This window comes from Anser anser (assembly GCF_964211835.1).
Source record: "Anser anser genome assembly, chromosome: 4".
NCBI lineage: Eukaryota > Metazoa > Chordata > Aves > Anseriformes > Anatidae > Anser > Anser anser.
In genome coordinates this window covers 51,402,968-51,426,546 of record NC_139724.1, presented here as the reverse complement: position 1 = coordinate 51,426,546, position 23,579 = coordinate 51,402,968, and the positions used below count along the sequence as shown (strand labels likewise).

General features: G+C 41.7%; 1 protein-coding gene across 13 annotated transcripts in view; it reads right to left on the bottom strand.

The window, feature by feature from the left end:
- The window catches only part of FRYL (FRY like transcription coactivator), a 170,334-nt gene that overhangs the window by 108,263 nt on the left and 38,492 nt on the right, over positions 1–23,579 (bottom strand). For 3 of the 13 annotated variants that reach the window (XM_083835661.1, XM_083835655.1, XM_083835654.1), the window contains exon 1: positions 15,701–15,802. The exons of the other annotated variants lie outside the window; for them this stretch is intronic. In XM_083835661.1, the coding sequence (XP_083691787.1) occupies positions 15,701–15,776 (76 nt within the window). In that variant the 5' untranslated portion in view covers positions 15,777–15,802. Of the gene's footprint in view, positions 1–15,700; positions 15,803–23,579 lie in introns of those variants that run through there. 13 annotated transcript variants of the gene reach the window in all.

Sequence of the window (23,579 nt, the reverse complement as noted above, 5' to 3'; positions counted from 1 at the left end):
GAAAGGCATCAAAATTATTTCACAGCATGCTTCAAAACCGCCAATATATTTAACACGTTTTGCTTCAGTCACAGAAAGCTGTTCTCAGGCAGGATGAGCTTAAAAGAATATAAAGCATAAGTTAGTCTTGTCTCTTTCACCTGCACCTAGTCTGGAACATAATCCGCCTTCCACGGAAGTAGCATAGTGGCAGGAATGTAAAGGATCAGTGCTGTCACGTTAAATTCCCAGTGGTAATTTTCAGAAACACAATCACTGTCCTGAAGTTTTACACAACTGTTGCTTTCAACTAGATCTAAAGCTGCACACGTAATAATGCAAGTTAATTTTAACACGTGAATTCTTACTGCAGAACACTTCTGTATCAAGTTACACACTTCTCAGAGACAAGACACCCCACCAAGTGCACATCTGTTACCTAGGGCCTTCTTTCACAGCAGACTTCTTATCTCAACACCACCGACTGTCAAAACCCTGTGCACAGCACCAGCGAAGTACCAGCGCCGCGCTGTCAAGTAACAGAGATACATATCCTGACACCTCAGTTTCCTTCAAAATATCAAACCAACCGTATGTAACTGAGCAAGTTCTGCTTACTTACAAATTCGGTATTCCCTCAGAACAGTAAAAGTGTAAGAACAAAAAACCTTAAGGCTGTTTCTTAACTTGTTCATGTATCTTAATGTTGGACTTCTGCAGTGTAAGTCACACCTTCAGTAAGAATGCAAACAAAGAAGCTATTCTACTCCAGGGTGATTAAATTGCTGAAGTGCTTACCATACTACTAATTGCAAAGAGCAGTATCTGTTGGATATTTCTTATTTAAAATAATTACTGCAATAGGTTTACAGTATTGATTACAGCTTTCTTTTAAACATGGAATGGTGCAACTTTGACTTGTTCCGTTGGTTCTTCTGATCCACCTGCCAGTAGGAAACCACAAACCAAGCCACCACACTAAGTGGGGGCCAGCTGTATTCCCTAGCTTTCAAAGGGAACTATTAGCTCGGGCTCGTGGCCATACCAGTCATGGTTATCATGCTTTTAGACAGCACTGTGCAGTCACTTAATGGCAGAGAGGCTGCAGCCTGCAAAAGCCCTGCAGATGTTTCCTTAATCCCTCTGTTCTAATTTCTGGAGTCAAAAGGACAACTGGAAGGAGCTCAGCTCAGGTATCTAGCTAGCTACAGGGCACCGATTCCAAGGATTCATGCCATCATATTTTTCTCTGTAAACACTAGTAGTCAGCACTTTCGCTGATGATGAAGATAAATTTGGTACCATCCCATGGCTCACTGCCAAAAACAAGACATCCATTTCAACCTAACATGTATGTGTATAATCCTATACATTATATATATAATCCAGATTCCTACAGAGTGAATTTAAGCTTCCCAGCCGTGGTTTGGTTTCTCCCAGGTTCCTCTCACAAGTTACAGGTTGCACTTTGAGCACCACAGAAAAAAGCATAAAGGAGGCAAAGGTAACAGGCCGGGACAGTAGAAAGAGAATTATATTTACAAGTGCCTATTCCAGATTTTCATATACACTGTTCTTCAGGTTAAGGAAATGCATATTCCCACAGCAATTATGAGACTGAACTTACTCTAAATAACTACTTTATTTTTATGATATGCTCATTACATTAATATGAAGGGAAGCGTGAACTAAATCCTAAATCTCAAGCTTTAAGCAGTAGTACCTAAAAAATAAAATCAAGGTCTGAACATAGCACTGAAGGAACACACTGATACATGCTTCCACAGACAACTTAATTCTAACATTTATCAACGCATACATATCTTCTCTGATGAGGTTTTGTTTCCTTTTAAAACACTAATAGATACACATAGAAAAAAATCTTCAAATACCAAGGTCAAAGTGATCCTAGGCATGCTGTGCTAACCAGCAAGCAGAAAAAGAAACTTAAATGCCTTCGTTCACTTACCTAATTCACATTTCTCTGGAAAAACAGAACTCCCCACCCTCCCTTTGAAGGACTGAAGATATTTAACAACAAAAACACTACCAACACAAGCCGCAAGTGGGTATTAAAAAAAAACCATTGATCCATTGTACTGAAAGACAAAACAACAAAATGCTCGACAAATTTATGTTTGGTCCTAGTTCAAAACAGAATGTCAGAAGCCAGCAGCTTTTGCAAGGAGTTTTCTGGCCCTGCACAACGCAAGGTTGTTTGTTTAAAATCCCCCTCCCTCCCCCTCCTTGCTCTTTCCTTGTGAGGACAATTCCAGCTCCCTGTAGAAAGAAGAACAAACTTTTTTTCCTCATTATGCTCATTATCCTCAATTATCCTCATTAGTGTCAAACTGATACCTTTCCTGAGTTAATGCAAAAAGTAATGAATATTGGCAGCTTTGCTGTAAAAAGATATTTTAGAAAAAAACACTCTGGAGCATCAGTTGTAAAGCCGTCAATAACTTCAAATTGCGTATCATTAAAAGTTGTTTAAAAATCTATAAGGGAACCAAATGAGTTTCTTCTAATATGCTCCATATAAACATATTAATATTTCAGATGAAAACTACTCCAACAAGTTAAAGCTTGAAATATTACATTAGCCCTGACTGGGCACTCCCCCATCTTTTTAGTAAGTGCCTAGTGAAGCACCCAGAAACATTTTAATAGTATTTCTGATATTGTGATATGGTTTGAAAATTAAAGTGCAAAACATCAGCTACACAAGGTTAAACAAGAAAAAGGAAATTTAAAAAAAATGAACAAACAAATGCATTTGAGCCCTGGAACATGCTCAAGCATACACCAACTGGGGTTAGAGCAGGTCCCATGCATTAAATATCCGTTTCAGGAAAGAACAACAGATTTCTGTTCAGATTCTGTTAGTTTTGCCTTGCAATCCTCCATAGGAACATATGAGCTGATAGGGGAAATAAACCAGTGAAGACTAACTCAACCTGCCAAATTTAACACAAAGATGCCAAGGAGAAAAAAGGATACAACATTTTCAAAAGCATATATTCTTCTAAGTTTGTTGAGAAGGAAAAACAAACACTTTTTCCATACCCTGTCAACTGCCTAAACTTTAATTGTAAAAAAAAAAAAAGAAAGAACACCATATTCTGAACACACTCCCTAAATAAATACATTTTCTGCCCTGCAGCGAGCTGATCAGCTCTTCTGAAAACTCTACACTGGCTGGGTTTCAGTTTCCAGTACAACCAAAGAGTTAGCACATAGACGAGGGTGGCTATTTTAAGCTAGAGCTTGCATTTCCTTCTGATGGCACACGAAGATCTCAAGATTGTTGTAATGTCTCTGTTTCTAAATTAGCTGTAGTCTTTTGTGTTTTTCTGTTTACCAAATGTACTCTTCTGAGCCAAGTTCTTTCATTCACTGAACTCTGTAGGACAAGAACAATGTCAACGGCTGAGCCAGTGAAGGTCTGGGATGTCTATTTTCAGTTTTTCTTGGGGAAAAAAAAATGATGAATATGAGAACTAGCAAGTATCTAGAAGATTCGGGACTGTTCACTGGGATACTTACACAAATTTGTTTTGTTTCTATGATTAGCAACTGTGTTTTGAGGTTGCTCTGCACTTTAGAAGAGTTTGCATAACAGCATAAGGCAGCACTGAGCTCACACGGAGCCCTAGTTGACAGTATTTTTACAGCAGTAAGCACGAGACACATTTCTTACCAGATCTTCTGAAGAAATTTATCTATGCTAACTGTAAATAAAAATAAACTGAATCAGCAAGAATCTGAAGTTGTGCAACTTGTTAGGAAAACAGACAATGGTCTTCAGGGTTTTGAGTCTTCAGAGAAAGTAACAGTGCAAGGGCACGGCGTACGACGAGCCAAAAATTCTCACGCAGCGTGCAGATGCACCCAGTGCTGGAGCTGGACCTCTGTAAGAAGACAATACCAAGTGCCATGCAGTGCTATTCTTAGCCACTGTACACGCACCAAGCTTGCAAAGCTAACAGCTTCTTTGTCAGGTCGAGGGGAGGAGGTTAGTCGCATCTGAAACAAAAATAGGTGATCATGTGCTTGTCCATGGAACACCAAATTCACAGCCAAACTGGTCGTTCAAAACATCTGAGCTGTACTGCGTTGGAATTACAAGGAAAAAGAGAAAAGCTTTTTTCTCCTAGCTTCTTCAACTTGCACTTACAATGTTTTATCCCATTCTAACTTCCTTCATAAAGTAGTTTGTCTTCTCAAAAATAAGAACTTCCTTCTGGTTTCAATACATGATTATGAACTGTAAAAAAGCATCCAAGTACTTGGTTGCAGAGAACTGCAACCGAGAGGCTCGGTTTGGTATGAACGGATGGCGTGGAAGCACCAGAGGAGCACACAGAAGGGGAAAAAGGGGTTCTCAGAGAAGCCTGTGCTGTCAGCACCCAGGTTAGCAGGTCGCGGAGACCCTGGCACATCTACCTGCAGTTACACAACACACCCAGACCTGGAGACAAAGAACCGCGATGACTCCTAATGAATCATGTAGGAGGGTCGGGATGGAGACACTGATCGCTGTCAGCTCCAAAAACACACGTCCAAAATCTGTACGTGGTTGATAACCTAAGAACCATCCAGGAGATGTGAAGCCAATGTGGCATCTGGCATCCTTACCCGCCACGTCATGGCAATGGATCCTGGACCTAAGAGCTGGACACAAGCATCATGGTGCCTTAGTGCTGGCCGTGTGCCGTGAACACCCCCATCCTGGTGCCTGGCTGACCCGTAGGCTTCTTGGACACGCTTTCTGGGGCTTGTGAGACAGGGAGTGAGGGAAAATTCCTTTTTTATTTTAAATATCATCACCTTCCCCTCTCATAAGGTCTCGCATTTACATCTGCTATATGGTTTATATGACGTTATAACAATACTTCCTACACTACTTTCTGGTAAAAGTAGTAGTATTCATATTTTTGTAGGAACACGCAAAAACCATAAAAATCATACACAATCTATCAGCAAAACAGACACAGGTAAACTCTGTTCTGAATCTTTTGTACTGAATACTGTGAGGTTTTGAGGCTTGAAGAATAACCAAGCACCTAACCATATGCACCAACATCAACTATGGTTTGGCCATTAATGACAGCAGCAGTAGTTGGGTGATATTTAGAAGACTACACAGTTTACCACAAATATAAAAAGAAAAAAAGAAATATACCACAAGAAAAATACGTAACTATTAAGGCTCTGCTTTACAAATTCTCCAATGTGCAGCCCTCTTCAGGAACAGAAAGCAAAATTTCCCAGCGGAGGTCATCAAAAATATGGCTGAACAGTCTGTAATTCTCCTTACTACTGCTACAAGAAGGAAAAAATGTCAGGTAGGTTACCATCCAGAATTAGCACAGATCACCAGCCAATGTCACCATCTCCTGTATTGGAATATATAAATATACTGGCAACATCATTTTGAAGGCGGGGTAATACTTGCTTCATTCTTGCTCAGTTATACACTAGCACCTAAACTGTTTTTGTGTGTTCCCACTCAACCCTGGAAACCTCAGGTTCTCTGGTCAACGTTTTGGACCTCGACCTCTTGAGTATATACAAGTTAAGGAAAATCGGTATGCATTTTAAGAACACACGTTACTTCATTAATCATTCTAAAGTAGTAAGATACAGATTTTATGAATAAATCGAGAACAACTTTGGGGAGGATGGCAAGCAAAAGGAAGAAGAACAAGCCTCACAGCAGCTGCCAGCACTGCTGCCTGCACTGCAGCAGTGACCATGGATCTAGGGCTTAGGATTCGGGCCTCGAGGCCAGCCATGAGCTGCAAACAGAGCGCGCTCTGATGCCCGCACCTGGAATGAGACCAAACACAAGCTGTGGAACGATAACAAGCCTTGGCCTCTCTTGAGTTACACTGCAAGCCAGTGACCTAGAAACTGGAGTTTCACGTCCAGAGCTCATCACTCATCTTTTTCCCCCCTGGCACTGCCTTGAAGTTTTTATGGTCACATATTGATAGCACCATAAAATACCAAGGTGCTTTGATCATGCAATAAAAACTCACTTCACTGATGAGCTGACTGGAAGTTCCCTAGATCCACAACAGACAGAGATTACAGTTTTCTTCCTTCACCAAAGAGAAAAAGGAAGGCATCTGATCAGTAATGTAGCTTACACAGCGCTATGCCACAGCCACAGAAACATTAGGAGGGGAGAATCTCCAGAAATCTGTTATCAATACCCTGCTGAAGCATTTGTGTTTAATAAGAAGCACAGGGCAGAGAAACAGAGGAAACTTAAGAGAAATACTTGTGTTTCTAACTGTGGATGCTTGTGAGAACTTGCAGTGCTTTACTAGGCCCCATTATGCCAACGGGTTCGCAGCACCTTGGAGCTGACAAGGCAGACCAACACATCTAAAGGTTAAAACGATCCCGGCCCACTCCCACCAGACACAAACACCACAAAGCACACACAACATGGCCCCGTTAACTCGTTGGGTTAACTCGGGCCTGCAGCTCCCCGAGAGCGCTCCCATACAGCGAGGAACCGCGGACTTGGACGCCTGAGGATTACAACAGAGAAAATCCTGAATAGCAGGCAAGAGAGCACACTGGCTCTTCAGCACCTTTGTTGTTCTCTATCTCGCCCCATAAGAGCTTAAACTATTCAATACTGATGGTAATTTATTGGCAGTCAGTCTGAATAACCTTAAAACTGCAAATATAAACCAAAACCAAATTATTCTCAAGGGCTTGATACCATTTTTCTTGGCACCACATATGTGGTCTTAACAGAAGTCAGGAAGTACAGAAGAGATAAGAAACTAAAAAAGTGCAATAATAGATCTAGTAAAATGGTATCTCCATTGAAATCAACTGAGGAAGCATTACTTTCTCACGTCAGATCTTCAGAATAAGCAGTGCATGCTCTTTTGTTCTGAAAACTTGCGTCATCTGTACCAAAGCCCAGTATGTATACTCCAGGAACACACCAGTTTGGTACAGTGAGATTCAATTTCACTGAGATTCAACTTCAGTTTGATACTCTTCAAAACGTTTTTATGCTCATGCTCAGTGGCATATTTCACATCATAAGCTACATTTTAGAAGGTGAAATTCTACAAGCTTGCTACCAAAAATACAGAAGCAATGTCAGCACCCTCCTTCGCTGTCCTCTCCCCTACTGGACTAGACAACTTGTCTTCTTGTTGCCCTTGTCCTCTCTAAGAGGAGCACTCTAGTTTAGTATCCCCCTCAGGTGTAACATCACCATAAAAGATAGGCACAAACATTAAATGTGTCTATATATACATGTTTTAACAATCCTTTGAACAGTACTACATATGCTAGTGAAACTACTAACAGTGAAATCTCTTTCCTTTTGGTCACTCTTCACCATATTTGTGAAACCTGGTTTTGCTCATATTGCCTTGCTTAAAGTATTTTTTTTCAGAATTGGGGATACACTTTGTTTTCTTTCCTGCGAAGGAATACTTTCAGGTTGGAGCACATTTCATGTTGTTTTTTCACTGTTTAATTTACAACTGTTTAAGATGAGGAAAAAAAAGAAAGAGTTTGGAGTCTTTTTTTTTTTTTTTTGTCTTCCTCACCCATGCACTTCTGCTAGGGAATTTCTAGGTCTTGAACTCCTCCAAACTTTCTTTTCCTATTCTGTTCATTTCTGAAGAGAGAGAGGTTCAAAGATAAGAACACTGCTGCAAAGAGAACAACGCAAGATCCTACCTTAATATCTCCCAATCACAGGTTTTTGTCTTGAACAGCTATCCAAAAAACTTTGAACTTCTCAGACAAATCTCAGTACAACTGGGCTAACTTCCTCCTTTCTTTGCTTTGCTGTCATAAAAATGAAGTGTCAGTTGCCAGCCTGTCTTTTTTTCCAGGACAAGACCTCATTTGTAGCTGAAAGAACAGTAAAAATCTGGTGCTATCTGGCCCGACTTCTATGTCCTGCTGACAGCTGGCACAAACAAGATGCTAGGGAGAGAAAGGAGACAGGTTTCCACTGAGATGTCGGACACTCAATTTTCTAAACCTAACGGCAGTTCTGCATTAAGACCAGCTGAGCTGATACTGAACAGCAATGCAGAGACACCAGCACCCTCACAAACAAGTCCTTCAGAGCAGGAACTCTGCTAAGTTCTAGCTAAGCAGCACAAACACAGGATGCAAGTAGGGATGATGAATAAGAGAAGTAAAAGGAAGAAAATCACCAATTCATGAGGTTACTTACACTCCTTTGATAGTATGGTGAATGTTACATTTCTTTCCAATATCCATTAATTAGTTAGTATTGATTTGCAGGAGTTTAAGACACTAATACATCTTTCTAGACCAGCACTCTGTTCTGTAGCATTGGGCTACAAAGGATGCTTTAAAAGTATCGTTGAAAATATCCCCAAATCACATGGCAGCTGTGTCAGAGGGGCAGAACCAGGAGTCATTTATACTTCCCGTGCTGTGCTTTCCTAAGATCTCTTTGAGCACTAAACTACTTCTAGAACTCAAACTCATTCTTGAAGCAAGAAACCTATAAATATTGCTGTTCTTAATGAAAAATTTTATTTTAGAAGCTTGAAGTGGTTGCTTTTTCTTTAAAAACCAAACAAAATAAAACAAGAAACATCAAAACAAAGCAAAGCCTCCTAGCAGTCTACTCCTGAATACACTTCAGAAGAGTTCAGTTGGAAGGGACCTACAAAGACCATCCAGTCCAGCTGCCTAACCACTTCAGGGTTAACCAAAAGTTAAACCTTATCACTGAGGGCATCATCCAAATCCCTTTTGAACGATGAATATATCAGAGGCTACATAAATCTGAAAAAAGTACCCCTTCTCCACTTGGGATTTTCAAATCCATCATTCTTAAAAGGATGAGAAAAAGGTAAAGAGTGGGGACTTATTACTATACGCCTGTTGTTTCCTACTACTACTTTAAAGCATTATTTATTCAGTATTTATTCTGAATTGAGTAAAATATTGTCCATACATTGCTCTTCTTGTTTGTTTTTAACTATAGACTTGATGCGCTAAGTGGATAAAGTCTGATGTAAATAATTAAAGGGTCTTAAAGCTCCTAATTGTATAACTGTACTGAAACATTTTCCATTTACAAATATTTTAGCTTTCTGACCATCACCATATTTAAAATACTTCTTGACTGGTCCATAACTCCTGGATTAATCTAATAAGATTTATCAATACAAAGTCAATGATATAAAGTTAATTTATTTCTATACCTTAATATTTCAATAAATTAATATTCTAATATTAATAGTCACTGAAACTATGCAAATCTATACCTTAACATTTTCTTCTAAGTTATTGCAGCCTGCCAGCTTGTTAACCAAAGCTTATTTCGGTAAACTCCCCTGTAATTTCCCCCCCCAAGTAGTTTCTGACAGAACCTAGTAAAGTGAAGCTTTGCTTATGACATTAACACAGGCAACTGGTTACATCAGAGTTCAAACCATTTATAATTACAGCAGCATGGTCCTGTATCCTTTAGGTTATGGGTTGCTGTTTTGATTTAGAATGGCCTGTTCCTCTTTAAGTTTAAATTTGCCCTTTATTTTGCACCGTACCTAACAGAATTTAAAAGCTCCCTTTGACTAGCATCATTATTCTTTCTTGAAAAACAAGGAGGAATATTTTTTCTATACGGGGGAAAACTGCAACTACATAGCAACTGGATATAATATAGTAAACACAACAGTTTTGCTCTATAGAGTTCTGAAGATGTCAACCACTTTTCTAAACAAATACTCTTTCTTTTGTCAGTGATCTCTTAAATGCTATTAAACCTCTAGTGTCTGAACCTTCCCCCTTTAAATACAAAAGCACCAGAGCTAGAGTTTAAAAAAAAAAAAAAAAAGTCAGCAGAAATGGGGTATTTGACATGGGTTGCTGCGGCTGGTTTAGCTGGAGCTTTCCTGAAGTCCATGCAGAGCACGCAGTTTATTCTAGCAACAGTAGCTGACAGAGGGGTTTGCATTTGGGGCACTTTTTCCTTTCAATAGCATTCTCTTCTGCAATCTGAATCATTACAAAATCTAGTTGAGTTACGGGTTTAGCAAAGGGGATATTGCTTTAATAGAAAGAATGCCCTAAAGGAAAGCTCATTCTAGCATATCTATGCCTGACGGAAATAAATAATGCATGTCCCAACACATATTGTACTTACTACAATGCAGGCATCTTATTTAAAAACCAATATGAAGAACCACACACGACATAATCTTCAAAAAAAAAAGTCATAATTCCATGTTAATGTGCAGAGAAGTTCAAAGTAAGGCCCAAAACATTTTAAATTTTCATCTCCTTAAAACTTCTGAAGATCTGGTTGCATACACTTCTCTAACAAGTCTCCAGGCCCTTACATCCAATCCACACCAAATTTCCTTGCAAGTATTAGAATATCAACTGTGGGCATCAAATAGATAATGCAAAAAAGGGAAAAAATACACTCATAGGTGTTCAGCAAGAGTGAAAGCTATGCCAACCAAAAAAAAAATCACACAGTCATGAAGAAATAAAATGAGCAAACTGAAAGGAGGCTTCTGTGCAATACACGTGAGAGCAAGGCTCTGCAACGCAGCTGAGCTGAGACACCCGCTGGTCCTGGCCCTTCTTTTACAGCAGCCCTCGTGTCCACCTGCCTTTTCCTGGAAATGGTTTGTTATTTAAACCGAAGAAAAACTCTCCACCTTCCCAAGAAATTTGCTGCTGATGTAATTACTCAAAACCGCTCACCAAAGGGATGAGTACCACAAGTACCACGGGGGGACAGATGAGAAAGTGGCAATGCTGCACCGCTGGGAGCAAAGCCCCGTTTGGCAAAAGGGACCAGCTCAACACAACCTCCTCTATCTTCCCCCACACCAAACGGAGAACTGCACCTGAAGTTCGTCACCTTGAGAACTGTCACCTAATGGGGCATTTTGCAGCTTCAGGTGGTACACTGCTTGACTGGTTGGGATAACCTTACAGCCTAGCTGTCTCCTTCCAGTCTACCTGTGTTGATTGGCCTCCTGAACAACAACAACAAAAATCCCTTTCAGTAGTTCTCTTTTCTTCACACAGCAGATTTTACTACACACAACTTTCTTGGCATTTCATTCAATTCATTTCATTCAATTCAATATATTCCAACTGTGCAAATGGTCATTGTCAATGACCACCAAAGTTCATAAACGGAGCTAAATATTGAGGTTACACTTCATAATCCTTTTTCACTCAAAATATTACAAAAAGAAATCAAAAAAGAAGAATCAAGAGATTCACATTGTACTGGGTGGTTAACTGCTGACAAAAACTTGCCTTACCAGGACAAGTAGCAGCCTATGGAGAAGCCATCATAAGCACCACGTTCCCCCTACAGCAATCAAACTTACTGCTTCAGCAGTACAGGGAACAGATCAGCAACCACATTTACTGTCACAAAGTACAGTTAAATACATTTAAAAATAATAATAAAAAAGAGATCAGAATCTACAGAACCTAGTAGCTTTACTTGATTTACTTCAACATAAACTTGAATTCATCTTTCATTTTAAAATTTCTCTTTCCAGTATATCAAAACCATTTTGGAAGTTACAGTCATAAAGAAAAATTGGTACGTACTGCAGAAATGGTCTGTGGAGTTTCAATATATAAGATGACTACCCACTGTCGGGACTTTTTGAAGTCAAGGTTAGAATTATCAAAACGTTTCCTACAGAAGGAATGAACATTATTATTTGGGATGTTTAACATTGGAGAAATAAAGTTAACATTCTATTTAGTATTGTACTTAACATAATTACTGCCATTGTTTAAAAAAATCTCATGAAAATAAGATTTCTCCTGATAAAACAGCACTGGTTTTGCTACTGGAATATCAAACCACCATTAGAAACATCTGAAGGTTCTCTGCTACTACCTCTCCGGATAACTGCTGCCCCAAAGGATATTTTGGAGCAGAAGCAATCATGTAGCATCTCAGACTTGTTTCTCCTCCTCTGGTTCATTTTTCTTTGCAGTTTAACAGTTGCAAGGAATGCAAGTTGCAACTTATCATACAATGATGACTGCAAAAATGTTAACAAATTGTGGATGCATTGGTTTAAAAAAATAAGTGTAATCCACAAACAAAGCCCAACAGAAGCAGCACGTCTGTCCTCTTGCTAAGCACGCACAGCTCTGCAGGCACGGCACCTCAGCCCACCTCCTCCCCAGGAGCAACAAAAGGCCAACAACAACACGCTTGTTCCACAATTCTTCACACATCCCCTTGTATATATGTTCCTGTCATGGCAATTTAAGGCGATCTCATCTTTCTTAGTGAAAGCCCACTGTATCGTTGCTGTCATGAAATGAAAAGCCACGGGATAAAAATGAGTCCGTTACGTCGAACTCGTTAAATACTATGTTATCGGAGCAGCACCTCTCTTGAGAGCCAAGAGTTCATTTTTTGTTGGTAAAAGAGAAAGTAATCTCCAGTCAGGTAATCCTAGGGGAAGGCAAGCAGTTCTTCAAGTCCGTGTGATTTCGTTTCATTCACAGAGAGAATGATTCAGGATACCTGCCAGGCAGCTCCCTACTTCTCACAGGCTTGTCAGCACCTGGCAGCTGTAGCTCTGATAATTCACTTCCTTTCAGTGTTGTTTCATTTCTCTCTGATTTTATAATATATTTCCAAAAGTTATGGTTGTACAGACAGATGCAGCTTGCTGTACCACCATGACCTGGTTCACTGACTCCCATGTTTAAGCAACTTTGACTTCTGAACCAAGCTGAGCAAACTGATACGAAGAACCCCATGACCTACCTCCAGCACAGATCTACCTGACTTTCGGGTTTAAAGACAGACAACCACACTCAGGACAGATCCTGTGACCTGTTTGCCAAACAGACACACCACAGCCATGGCACAGCAGTAGAAAGCTGTGTGCCAGTTATTAGAAATACACTGGATACATCTTTGTTCTGTTTTTTATTCTCTGGAAGTAATTCTTCATTTCTGAGCTTGACAAGATGATTATTAGGGTAGATATTAGAAACGCAGAAGAGCTTTTAGAAAGCAGCAATGGATCATACCCGTGCTCACTGGAAAGCAGTTGGTTACTATCTACGGACTATAAGCCCCAGAAATATATACACAGTTTTCATTAAAATACACATCTTATCTTCGAGAAAGATTTCCATTACATAATGCTTTCCTTTGCGAGGAGCATCACATTTGGCTTCTGACCACATATACCACATTACTATAAGTAATTCTCACGGCATCTAGACCATTAAATAAAGGCTTTTGTGGACAAAATATGAGCTTTTTCACACCAACTGACCCAAACAACAGTTAAAATGGGTACTCTTGCTACACAGTCAGCAACCTCAGGAGAATGATTCAGGAGTACATATTTAAACTCCAATGAACTAAACAGAATCCGTAACTTTAGGATCATGCATTTTTTCCACTGTAGAACTGAGAGGCATTATCAGAACTCAAATACTACAAAAGATCCGTGCAACCTAAGGACGAGCCAGCATAAAGTCACTGCTCTGTCCACAACTTCAGTAAGCAAATAATCCTTAGGCAGGAACATCCTCACTACACCACTGGTTTAAGAGGACATGCCTGACTCCCTGTAAAAAGAAGTAATGCCTGAAATTGTTGGCAGAGAGACAGCATCCTGAAACTAGGCCATACGAATGTCACTTCATTGTTGTCAGTGAAAGAAAAAAGATCAACTACAATAAACTTAGCCAACACTGCAACAACATTATGCCAGCTAAGCAAGCCCTTAGCCGGACCCATGGAGCTTTGCTGGGATTCTGCTATATACGTTCTTTACAGATGCTTATTTTTATGTGTATATATAAATGCATGCAAGCATACACACTCCTCTTCTGATGTTTGCAGCATACAACGCTCTCAGGTTATCGCAGAGTGTAAAAAGTAGCATCTGCATTTAAGGAATCTTTTTGAAAGCAGAGGAGAAACCTTCCTTATGTAAGTTCTCAGCAGATGCAAGTTTATTGAATTTCCAAACACGTGCTCAACGTAAACATTATGTAATTCCTTGCTCTGCACACACCGCATCACTTGATTGGAAAATGTTTCGGGGGGGAGAAGCAAGTGGCTTGCCCCCTCGGCTCAGTTCACGGAGCTCCCAGCACACAACACGTGAAGGCACGTGCAGGCTGTGTGTCCAGGTCTGCTCCCAGCTCCTGTGCACAGCTGCCCTGGCACGCGGCTATGCCCTAATCGCGGCCGTCTGCGCAAAACCCAGCGAGGGCTGTGAGAAACGCCAGGTGAAACCCGGCTGCCTGGCGCACAGAGAACGAGGCGGTCAGTACATCGCCCGGTACCTCCTCACGGCAGGAGAGTCGGGAAGATCTCCGCTGTGCTTACATAACGGAGGGCATACAGGAGAAAGCACGGCATCGCCAGCAGCCTCTTCTCGCCACCCCTGTGGTATTACTGCTCCTTGTTTTATCGTAGCTGATGCTGCTGTCTAGTCCAGACCCTGCAGTCCAGCTCCTTATTTATACGGCAATTATTTAACTAGCTGCAGGCTTAATTTATTCTAATTGAATGTATCCCATGCTCTGCTTTAGTTTGGAAACAATATATGTTAATAAAACCAACTTTAAGGATTTTCAGTCCTTTTCATGACACCTTCAACTTCTTCTATAAGACATGTTTTTTTGATTATGATTATTTATGATTCGGCAAGAGCGTAAGTAACTCCCAAGCACACGGCAGAATTTGGAACAGCTACAGTTAAACTCTAAGATGCAAACACAAGAAGTGAAGAGCCAAACCTACCAGGACGCCTGTTCTGAAATATTCGTTGCTCTAAGTTAGAGCTGCGAGCCTAGAAGTTATTAGACCAAAACACGAACTGCTGCAGTTTAGTGCAAAAAAGCAAGTTTCACGCCCGAGCTATTAGGACTAGGACGTGGCTGAACGCCTGCATCCTCTCCTGGCTGATTAATACGCCGGACCATAAATAACTCGTTACTAATTCTTTCAAACAAGACACGCGTGAATCATCGGGCAAGCAGCGCTGTATTGGGGTACAAATCCCAGCAGCTTTGGTGGAGCCCTTGGCCTGCGAGAGCCGCAGGCTGCAGCGCGCCTGGAGCAATGCCTTGCGAAACGCGGCCTGGGGCTGAGGCACCGGGTGCCTCCCTCAGTTTTTACGAGCACGAGCTGCACGGCATCCCTGCCGATGTCGGATGCGTCGCCTCCGTTGCCTCCTGGCGTCCCGCTGTCAGCCCGAGAGGTGCCACGCAGGGCAGCTCCTGGCCACAGACCCTGCGCTGAAGCGTGCATAACGGGGTGATGCGAGGACGGGGCACCCCCGGCGCTGCTGCTGCAGCCCGGGCAGGGCATCCTCGTGGAAAATCCCGAGCCGGGCTGCTCGGAAGATGACAGCGGGTGCCGTCCGCAGGTCTGCCCGTGGGGCTGAGGCGCGAAAATAACGCCCGCAGCACCGCGCTGCCTCTCAGGGCGACCACCTCGGAGGTACACGGGGAGCCTGGCGGAACCAAGGCACGGCTGCGGCACGGGTGCGAGGCACTTGAGCAGCCCGGGACAGCTCCGGCCGAGGAGACCCCAGCCCCGAGGCCCCCGGACCTTGGCGTTAAGGCGCAGCCAGCCCCGCCGGGCAGCCCCGGACCGCTCCAAGCGCTCCCGAACGTGCCCCCCCGCCCGGCCCGGAGCCGTACTCACTGCCGCCGCCGCTCCAGGCTTTGAGCAGGGACTTGATGCTGAGCTCGAAGAGCAGCGCGTCCTGCAGGCTCACCATGCTGCCGCCCGCGCCCGGCCCCGGCCGCCGCCGCGCGCCCTCCCGGTGACGCAGGGCCCGGGGGGCGCGCGCTGAGGGCGGAGGCGGGCGGCGGGCCCGGGGGCGGGGCCGAGCGGGCGCACGGCCGGGAGCCTGCGGGGGGGGGGGGGGGGGGGGGTGCGCGCTCCCCGCAGGGCCCCGCGGCGCTGGCCCGGGCCGCGCACGCACGGGGGCTCGTCCTGCCTCGGGCCCCCCGGCCCGGCCTGGCCCGGCCCGGCCTCTGCCCCCTCACAGCCTCAGGTGACGAAGCGCAGGGCGGAAGCCCCGCTCAGGAGGCTGGGGCACAAGCCCAGCAGCAGCACAGGAAGCTCAGCCAGGGGGGCTCAGCCAGCCCTGCCACCCCCGAGCCCCGCACAGAAAAGGGAGGGGACGGGATAAGCTGAGCATGGTTAGGGCTAGCAAGTAGCTTAATTAACTCTGTTTGAACTATAACTGGACCCACGCCAGACAGGCAAACTAAAAGTGCACGATATGGGCCTAAGGTAGACTCATCAAGTGAATCTGCTTTAATTAAGAGAGACCTGCACAGGCTCAGAGTTGTCCCTGTAGCAGCAGTAACCCAGCCATGAGGAAACTCACATATGTGCCCTCTAAATCTCCTCACCTCCTGGGAGTATATGTAAGAAGGGTGCACATCAAATACTTGCAATATTTTTTATCCTCTCCTCTCCCCACCAGTTAAAAAAAAAAAGTAACAAAGGGGTAACATGGACTGGTCACACCTAAGTGAGCAGCTCCAAAAAACACCCTCCAACAGACCAACAGAGGCACCCTGATAAGAGTGGGGTAGGGGCCTGCTAATCCGGCTGTTTGCCCAGCAGACCTGCGGATTTTCTGTTGTTGTTGCTTTTGTTTTGTTTAAATAAAAATATGTCACTCAGTAGGTGGTCACTTAGTTTTCATCAGTTAATAATCAAGTCCCCTACATGCAAAAATATGACCATAATACCATATGAAATTGCTATGTACATAGAGATACCTTTTCCTTTTCCTTCCCACACAGGGTACAGGCCATGCACACACCGAGCAATGCTTTGGGGCACTGCACCAAACTTTCTTTCATAAGCCCCATTCAGGTAATGTTATATACATTGTACCTCCCTCTAATTACCTCATACTCATTTTTCATCGCTTCTTTTATGAATACATTCAGAGTTATACTTCAAGCACTTCTTTTCCCTTTCACTAAATAAGAAAGAAGAGGTTGTATTTTGTTATTAGTAGGATATAAAGGTCAGATTTTGGAACTGGCTGATGAATTTCACCACTAATTTGAAAGACTGTATTAATTATGGTTAGTCTCCGACTGCCTTTAACACTGGGCTACAGAGAGTTCTTCAAAGGAAGCCTTGTTAACAGCATGCATTCCAAAATCATGAGCCAACTCTCCCAGCACCTCAAAAATAATGACTTTTTAAAATACACTTTGGGTTCTTTGTAGTTGCACCCCCTCCAGCTTTTATTCTTTAAATTATTAGCACCAGAAACTTATTAAAAAACAATCACCCAGAAACCCCAGGAGCACAGAAACACTAATCTCAATGTTCCACCTCCTGGAGCCCTGGTAAGCAAACAGAAGAGCTGCCAGTGTTTCTATATAGCAGTGTTTTAAAAGTGAATGAATGTTAGGAAATATTTTTTAAGACTTCGCATTTATCTTTGATAACAATGTGTTCAGCCAAGCAAGTTACACAGCTCTCCCCCACAGCATCTGAGGTTTTGTTGCAATAGTATTTATTCATATCAACTATTGATTAATTTTTGTAGGTCTTCCTCAAGGAAACTAGCCGCTCATTTTTAACTGCAGTTAGCTCAGTATTAGTCCATTAACATTTCTAAGATGTTAGAAGTATTTTAAGAACATTTGTACTTGCATGTACAAAAAAGTATAAGCTTTTCCAAAGGTTTCAGTGGCAAGATTGAACACTAGGAATACTTGATATTAGAAACAAAAATATACTGAAAAGAAAAACCCTCTTAATGTCATATGAATACACACATTTGCTTTCATATATATATGCACACAGTTGGATTTATTGGACATTAATTTACAAGATTTAAGAATGGCACACAGCAAGTACTTCTATTCTCTACACACACACCCCAAAGAAGAGAAGAATACCACTACAAGTTCATTTAACAGGAGGGTTAACAGACCTGTCAGCATTTTAGCATTACCACAAGCATCAGTGTCACAGGTATAACTGTGTACAAGCCTTGTTACGTTTCTTCATCTTCACAACCACAACTTAAATGTTTTATAAATCAAAGATTTATAGATGACAGCTACAGCAATTTTGAACTTTGTTTCTGTTTAGCCTGTGAATTGAGTTGATGAGATAACCTATCATATACTAGAATAAGCAGATGATTTCACGATAAACCATAAATATCAAAATATATCTTTTATTTTAAATCAGAAGAGGAACAGAAGAAGCAGGAAAACATATTACAAGCCCCTAAAAGCTTGCCAAGCAGAGACAAGGCTAATTCACTACATAGAGTCCAATAAAACTCATTGTGTAGAGTTACAAGATATCATCGTCATGCATTTCCAAAACTGTAAAAGAACATGTCATTTTCAGCATCAATTCCTTTTAAGTTCCTCATTTTCAGAGAGGAAAATGAAACAGGCTTCTGGCTGGGAAATTACACTGTGTCTAAAATAGAGAGCAGCAAGTATGTCCACTGTGAAAACATCTAAAAATATGTATCACTTTGGAGTACATATATGGGAAGTCTTTAATAAGATACTTGGCCCACTATTTCATTACCTAGAGAAAAAGATGGAAAAAGAAAGCACTTAAATTTAACTACAAGGCAGAAGTTTTGAACTGAAGCTGTTTTATGCAAGAAAAACAAACCAAAAAGAAAACCTCAACAAAATGAGGCTATTACTTAACTGGACTTAGGAGTTCTGCCCAAAGTAGCAATTCACACCATTCCAATAAATATGTGGTTAAATACTGATTCTGAAGTTTGCTTACCTTTTGATACTGGACCAATTGTAAAATTAACTACCAAAGAGAACAGACTAATGAAGTCTATGAATTTTTTTGATATTTTCTCAAGTCAAGGAGAAGCATAACTGTGAATGAGCACATTGTTACCAGTAAGCTCTTAGAAGAGAAAATAACTGTGCTAAAGCAGAAGTGCTCTATCAGCAACGCAAGCTGTTTGCACTCTACTGGAATAATTAATGCAAGTGTCCAGTCCACTGCTTACTTTTTGTTCAGATATGAAAACCTTTCAGGGAAGACAATGTCTAGAAGCAAATTGGTTGAGACATTTCAGCACCACAAGTCTGCTGACTCCTGGCTGGAAACAGCCCTACGCGTTACAAGATTCTGGGGAATAAGTCCACCTGTCCTAAGAAGTATTAGAGCACCTATTAGAGAGCATCCATTAGTTGCACTGTTCATGCACAGCACACCTGAATCACACAAGCGAAGTCAGTTCCACACTTCAGGAGTGCAAACCTTATACACCTAATATTCAGATCAATAAAACTTGAAGGTCACTCTTACAACATGGAAGAGTTGTTTCGAGTGTTATAAGTAGCAATTGGATCCAACCAGTATAAAACAACATGCACTACTGTGCCACAGTTAGATAACAGAAGCTTTTTTTTTTAATAAAAAAATTCTAAAAGGACCACTATACTTACTAAGATCAATACAGTTGCTACAAATGTGTATGCAAGGGTGTATGCAGCTTTTCTTCAGAGTAGCATTACACCATTTTCTTGGAGCTACCCAGAAGTATCACCAGCAACTCTTTTGAACAATGCACATAAAATAAGCACTATGTCTAACAGGTGTTGTTTCTGTAACTGCCAGAGCTCTGGCTTTTGGCAAATATTAATATGCAAGACAAAAAAAATGTAGTTTATAGTGTTGCTTCAGCTTCATCCCTATAGACTGAAAAGGTAGTGGGGTTCTCACTTTCCTCACAGGGCTTTTGGTGAGTGAAGATATTCCTGACGATGTCATCTTTAAAAAGCATTATTTACAAAGTTTGCTTTCCAATGACAGAAAGCAGTAACATTTTATATCATTCGTTTTACAGTGAACATCACAGATTTTAGTCTCATTTCCTATTTTCATTTCAAGTGTTATTCCCAAGTCCATTTTAAAATTTCATTTCTCTAGGAGTCTATCATATCGTACTACCTTTTTCCCCCCTATACTATAGTTCTTGCTGTTTTCTACTGGGATAGAAGAGATGATGATTTCTCTACTTTTCTACAACAAAATAATTTGCATTAATCATCCCAGCAAAAATATTCCATTTAAAAAACCTGCTAAAGTTCTTTTAAGTTATGTAAAAAATTTACGGTCATTGTTGCATTCAAGTTTCTTTGAGGTTTTCAGTGCTACTTCATTCATATTCAGGATGATGCAGACTGACAGAAAACGCATTCAGGCTAAACTACAAATAATATTTACTATTTAAAGTCCATTAAAACTAAGTTTTCCAACTAGTTCGGGAAGGACACTGAAGATACACAGCTTTCTCGTAGAGCAGTCTTTGAGTAAGATCAAAGAGGATACTGTTAATATTTAACTTTGCCAGTAAGCTGCTATCTTTATTAACAGTAATCCTATCTTCCTCCTTTCTCCCCTCTCCCCAAAAAATTAAAAAAATACAAAAAAATAAATCCTGAAAAATAAAATAGCTTTCAAGGTGGTTTAACATAGAACTTACCAACTTTGTAAGAGCTGAACAGATTTCAGTCTGGCCCTTCTTGAAAATCCAGCTTTCCAGATCACCAAACATCGTAAGATTACAAGGAAACGAATCAGCAATAAAAAGCTGAAACACTTCAAACAACCCAGCAGGCAGTTCTGAGATGTTATTTAATCAACCTCTCTCAAAGAGGAAACAAGACAGGCAAAGCAACACACAAAGCCATAGCTGTTACTGCTCATGAGCTTAACGAACCTGAGTTTCTTGATTTTCATGGTCATCCTAATAGTTAAAATTTTACAGAACCCCAGTGGTTTACTCTCTCTCAAATGCTCAATTTTGACCTTCCTTGACTGCAAATAAACTTTAAAGGTATAGTCTGACTAGTATGGCTGTGTCAGACAAGCAGAAATAACTGCCCTAAGATCTGCTGGATCCTGCGTCACGTGCTCCTCATTGTGCTCCAGCATTAATATACCAACATCCTGCCTTCAGAGAGCTGGCATTCCAGTTTTCACCAACCTTTTAAATGGAACCTGGAAACAGTTTTGAGTCTACTTTGAAAATCCCTGCTTAGTTGCTGGGCATTTAAATGGATAGAATAGGGCAAGGCTTAACTCTGTTACCCTACAAGGCCTTAGGACAACTGTTACGAATCAGTTATGTTTCTATTTTTGCTGCTCCTCCCAAGCTGCTAGATGTCTGTGCCACTTCTACAGGAAACATGGCATTTGCATTATGTGAGGATTGGGGACACTACCCCTATAGAAAGCAATGTCGACTTAAAAGAGAAAAAAATAAATACATTTAGGACTCATCCAGAATTAGAATAAATAAAGTGAACTAGCTATTGGGATACAGTCATGCAACAGTCCCAAGTCTGTTAAGGTGCATGAGTGCCATAGCGCTTGGGCTGAAAGTGCCCTGTGATGCAGACTCTCGCCAGGCTTGCCCATCAGCTGAAGGTGCTGCTACCTGCCCTGCGCCTCCCTCCCCATAAACAGAGCTGGACGTTTGCTCCTGAGGCCCTGCAGCTCTCAGCCTGCAGCCGATTCCTGTTTGCCCCTTAGAGCACTTCCCAGCCCAGGGGAAGTATGAGGTGCCTCTGCAGGGCTTGGGGAACTGCAGGGAGGTACAAGCACGAACAGCTTGGGGCGTCCCCACTAAACCTGCTCACCAGCACAAGCCCACCACAGCCCCTTTCACCATAGCCCTAGGCTGTACAGCTGGCAGAGCAGTGTTAGTGTCTGCACACGCTCCTGACGTTTTAACTCCCTGAAATCATCATTTCCGATGCTTTAATTACACAAGGCAGGAACACGAAGCTCTGTTGTCCAATATCATAAATGATGACAGTAATATGGCATTCGTCTTAGTTCAGCTAAAATGGCATAATTCTTCACAGGCTGCACTGCTTAATTACAGTGCATTTTTTAATGCAGGCTTTAAATAATTAAGTGCCTTTAATGCTGACTTTTTACAGCTTTCCCATCCCTGTGAAACAACAGATACTCCTGCAGCAACTCGAAGCAGGAGTACAAAATAGAAACACTTAAGATTGAAAAAAGGTAATTAATACATATACACAGATTTGCAAGTCAGAATTAACAGAATTTATATGCGGTGTTATTTCTGAACCTTGCACCTTGGCAAGCGTGTTGTTTCATTGAAGAAAAATGAGAAAGCACAAAATGAGAAAATGCGAAGAAGTAGCAGACCCAAAGGTGCAGCTGAAAGCAACACTTGGATACCAAACACCTAACGAACACTCACGCTTTACAACAAGGGCACGGTTGTCTGGAAGTTCTGCAAATAGGCCACAGCACAAAGTCCTCTGAAGGGCCCCAGCTGGTAGACTACAGCCTAGCCTCTACAAGCAGATGCATCTGGCACCTGTGCCCGATGCTGGGAGTGCTTCGATGCGGCAGAGTCGATGTTTATCACTTGACCTGGGACCCTGCACGCAGCTCTGCATTCACTCACTGCCTCAGGCACAGCAGACCAAATGGGAAGGAGCAGTGTCACCCCACTGCAACCTCTACTAGTTAAAGAAAAACACAGAAATGGAATTAGGTAATTGAAACATTCAGGTGAAGTGGAGAATATGCTTATTCATTTGAACTGGCTGCTCTTTGTCAGTCGTGTTATTTTTTGATAGAGCTCTAGCATACTAATCATTCTCTCAGTAATTACCATTAGTGTGTTAGCTTTCCAAAAGCACAATCTGCCTATAAATGCATATGGTACAATTTCATCATCTACTGGGCAAATTTAACTATTCAGTTCTATACTACTCCTTATGTAACAGCAGTTTGTGGAAATTTCAACTGAAGAATAAAGAAAAAATCTCTTTAAATTATCTCTACCCAACAGAAAACAACACACTGGAGAAATACATTGGTTTTAATAGAAGTTATGAGCTATTTCTTTTTTCCTTTATTCACCACTTTCCTGTTTCTCCAGCTTTCAAGTTACAAAACAGTTTAAAATTAAAGACATTCTTCTTCACCCAGTCATCTCCTCAAAGTAACTGAGAAGAGGCTCACCCCAGTGCATCTTCAAGGTGCCAAAAGACACGAGACAGGGGTTTGGGTCAGTGCCTAATACAACCTTGCAACAGCAACCTGATGTTAGAAAACAAACACAAAGGTTTCTAAAGCTCGGATTGCCATACTGGCCTTGTCAATAAGCAGTAGTCATCTCCCAAGCTGCCACAGTCCAACATAGATGCATGTCACTACAGACCTACCTGGTAGTAACGGGCTAAAGAATTACGATTATTTATGTGGTACCTGTATATAAGGGGTATCCCACAGCTTGTGAAGTGAGGTTATTTCAAGTCCTGAACAGCTGGAGCATCTTACAGAAAGCCTGCTGCAGACAGGAACTTTAGAACACCTTCCGAAAGTACCAATGCTAAAACAATCGGGCTTTCTGAAAGCTTTCCCCATTTCTCTTCAAATCAGTAGTGCCTCTGGATTTCTCTTAATAGACTGCTTCCTTCATAAGTAAATGCAAACATGAAAAACCTTAGAGCAAGAGCATGCCAGCTCAGAAGCCTCTGTCTGTGAGGGG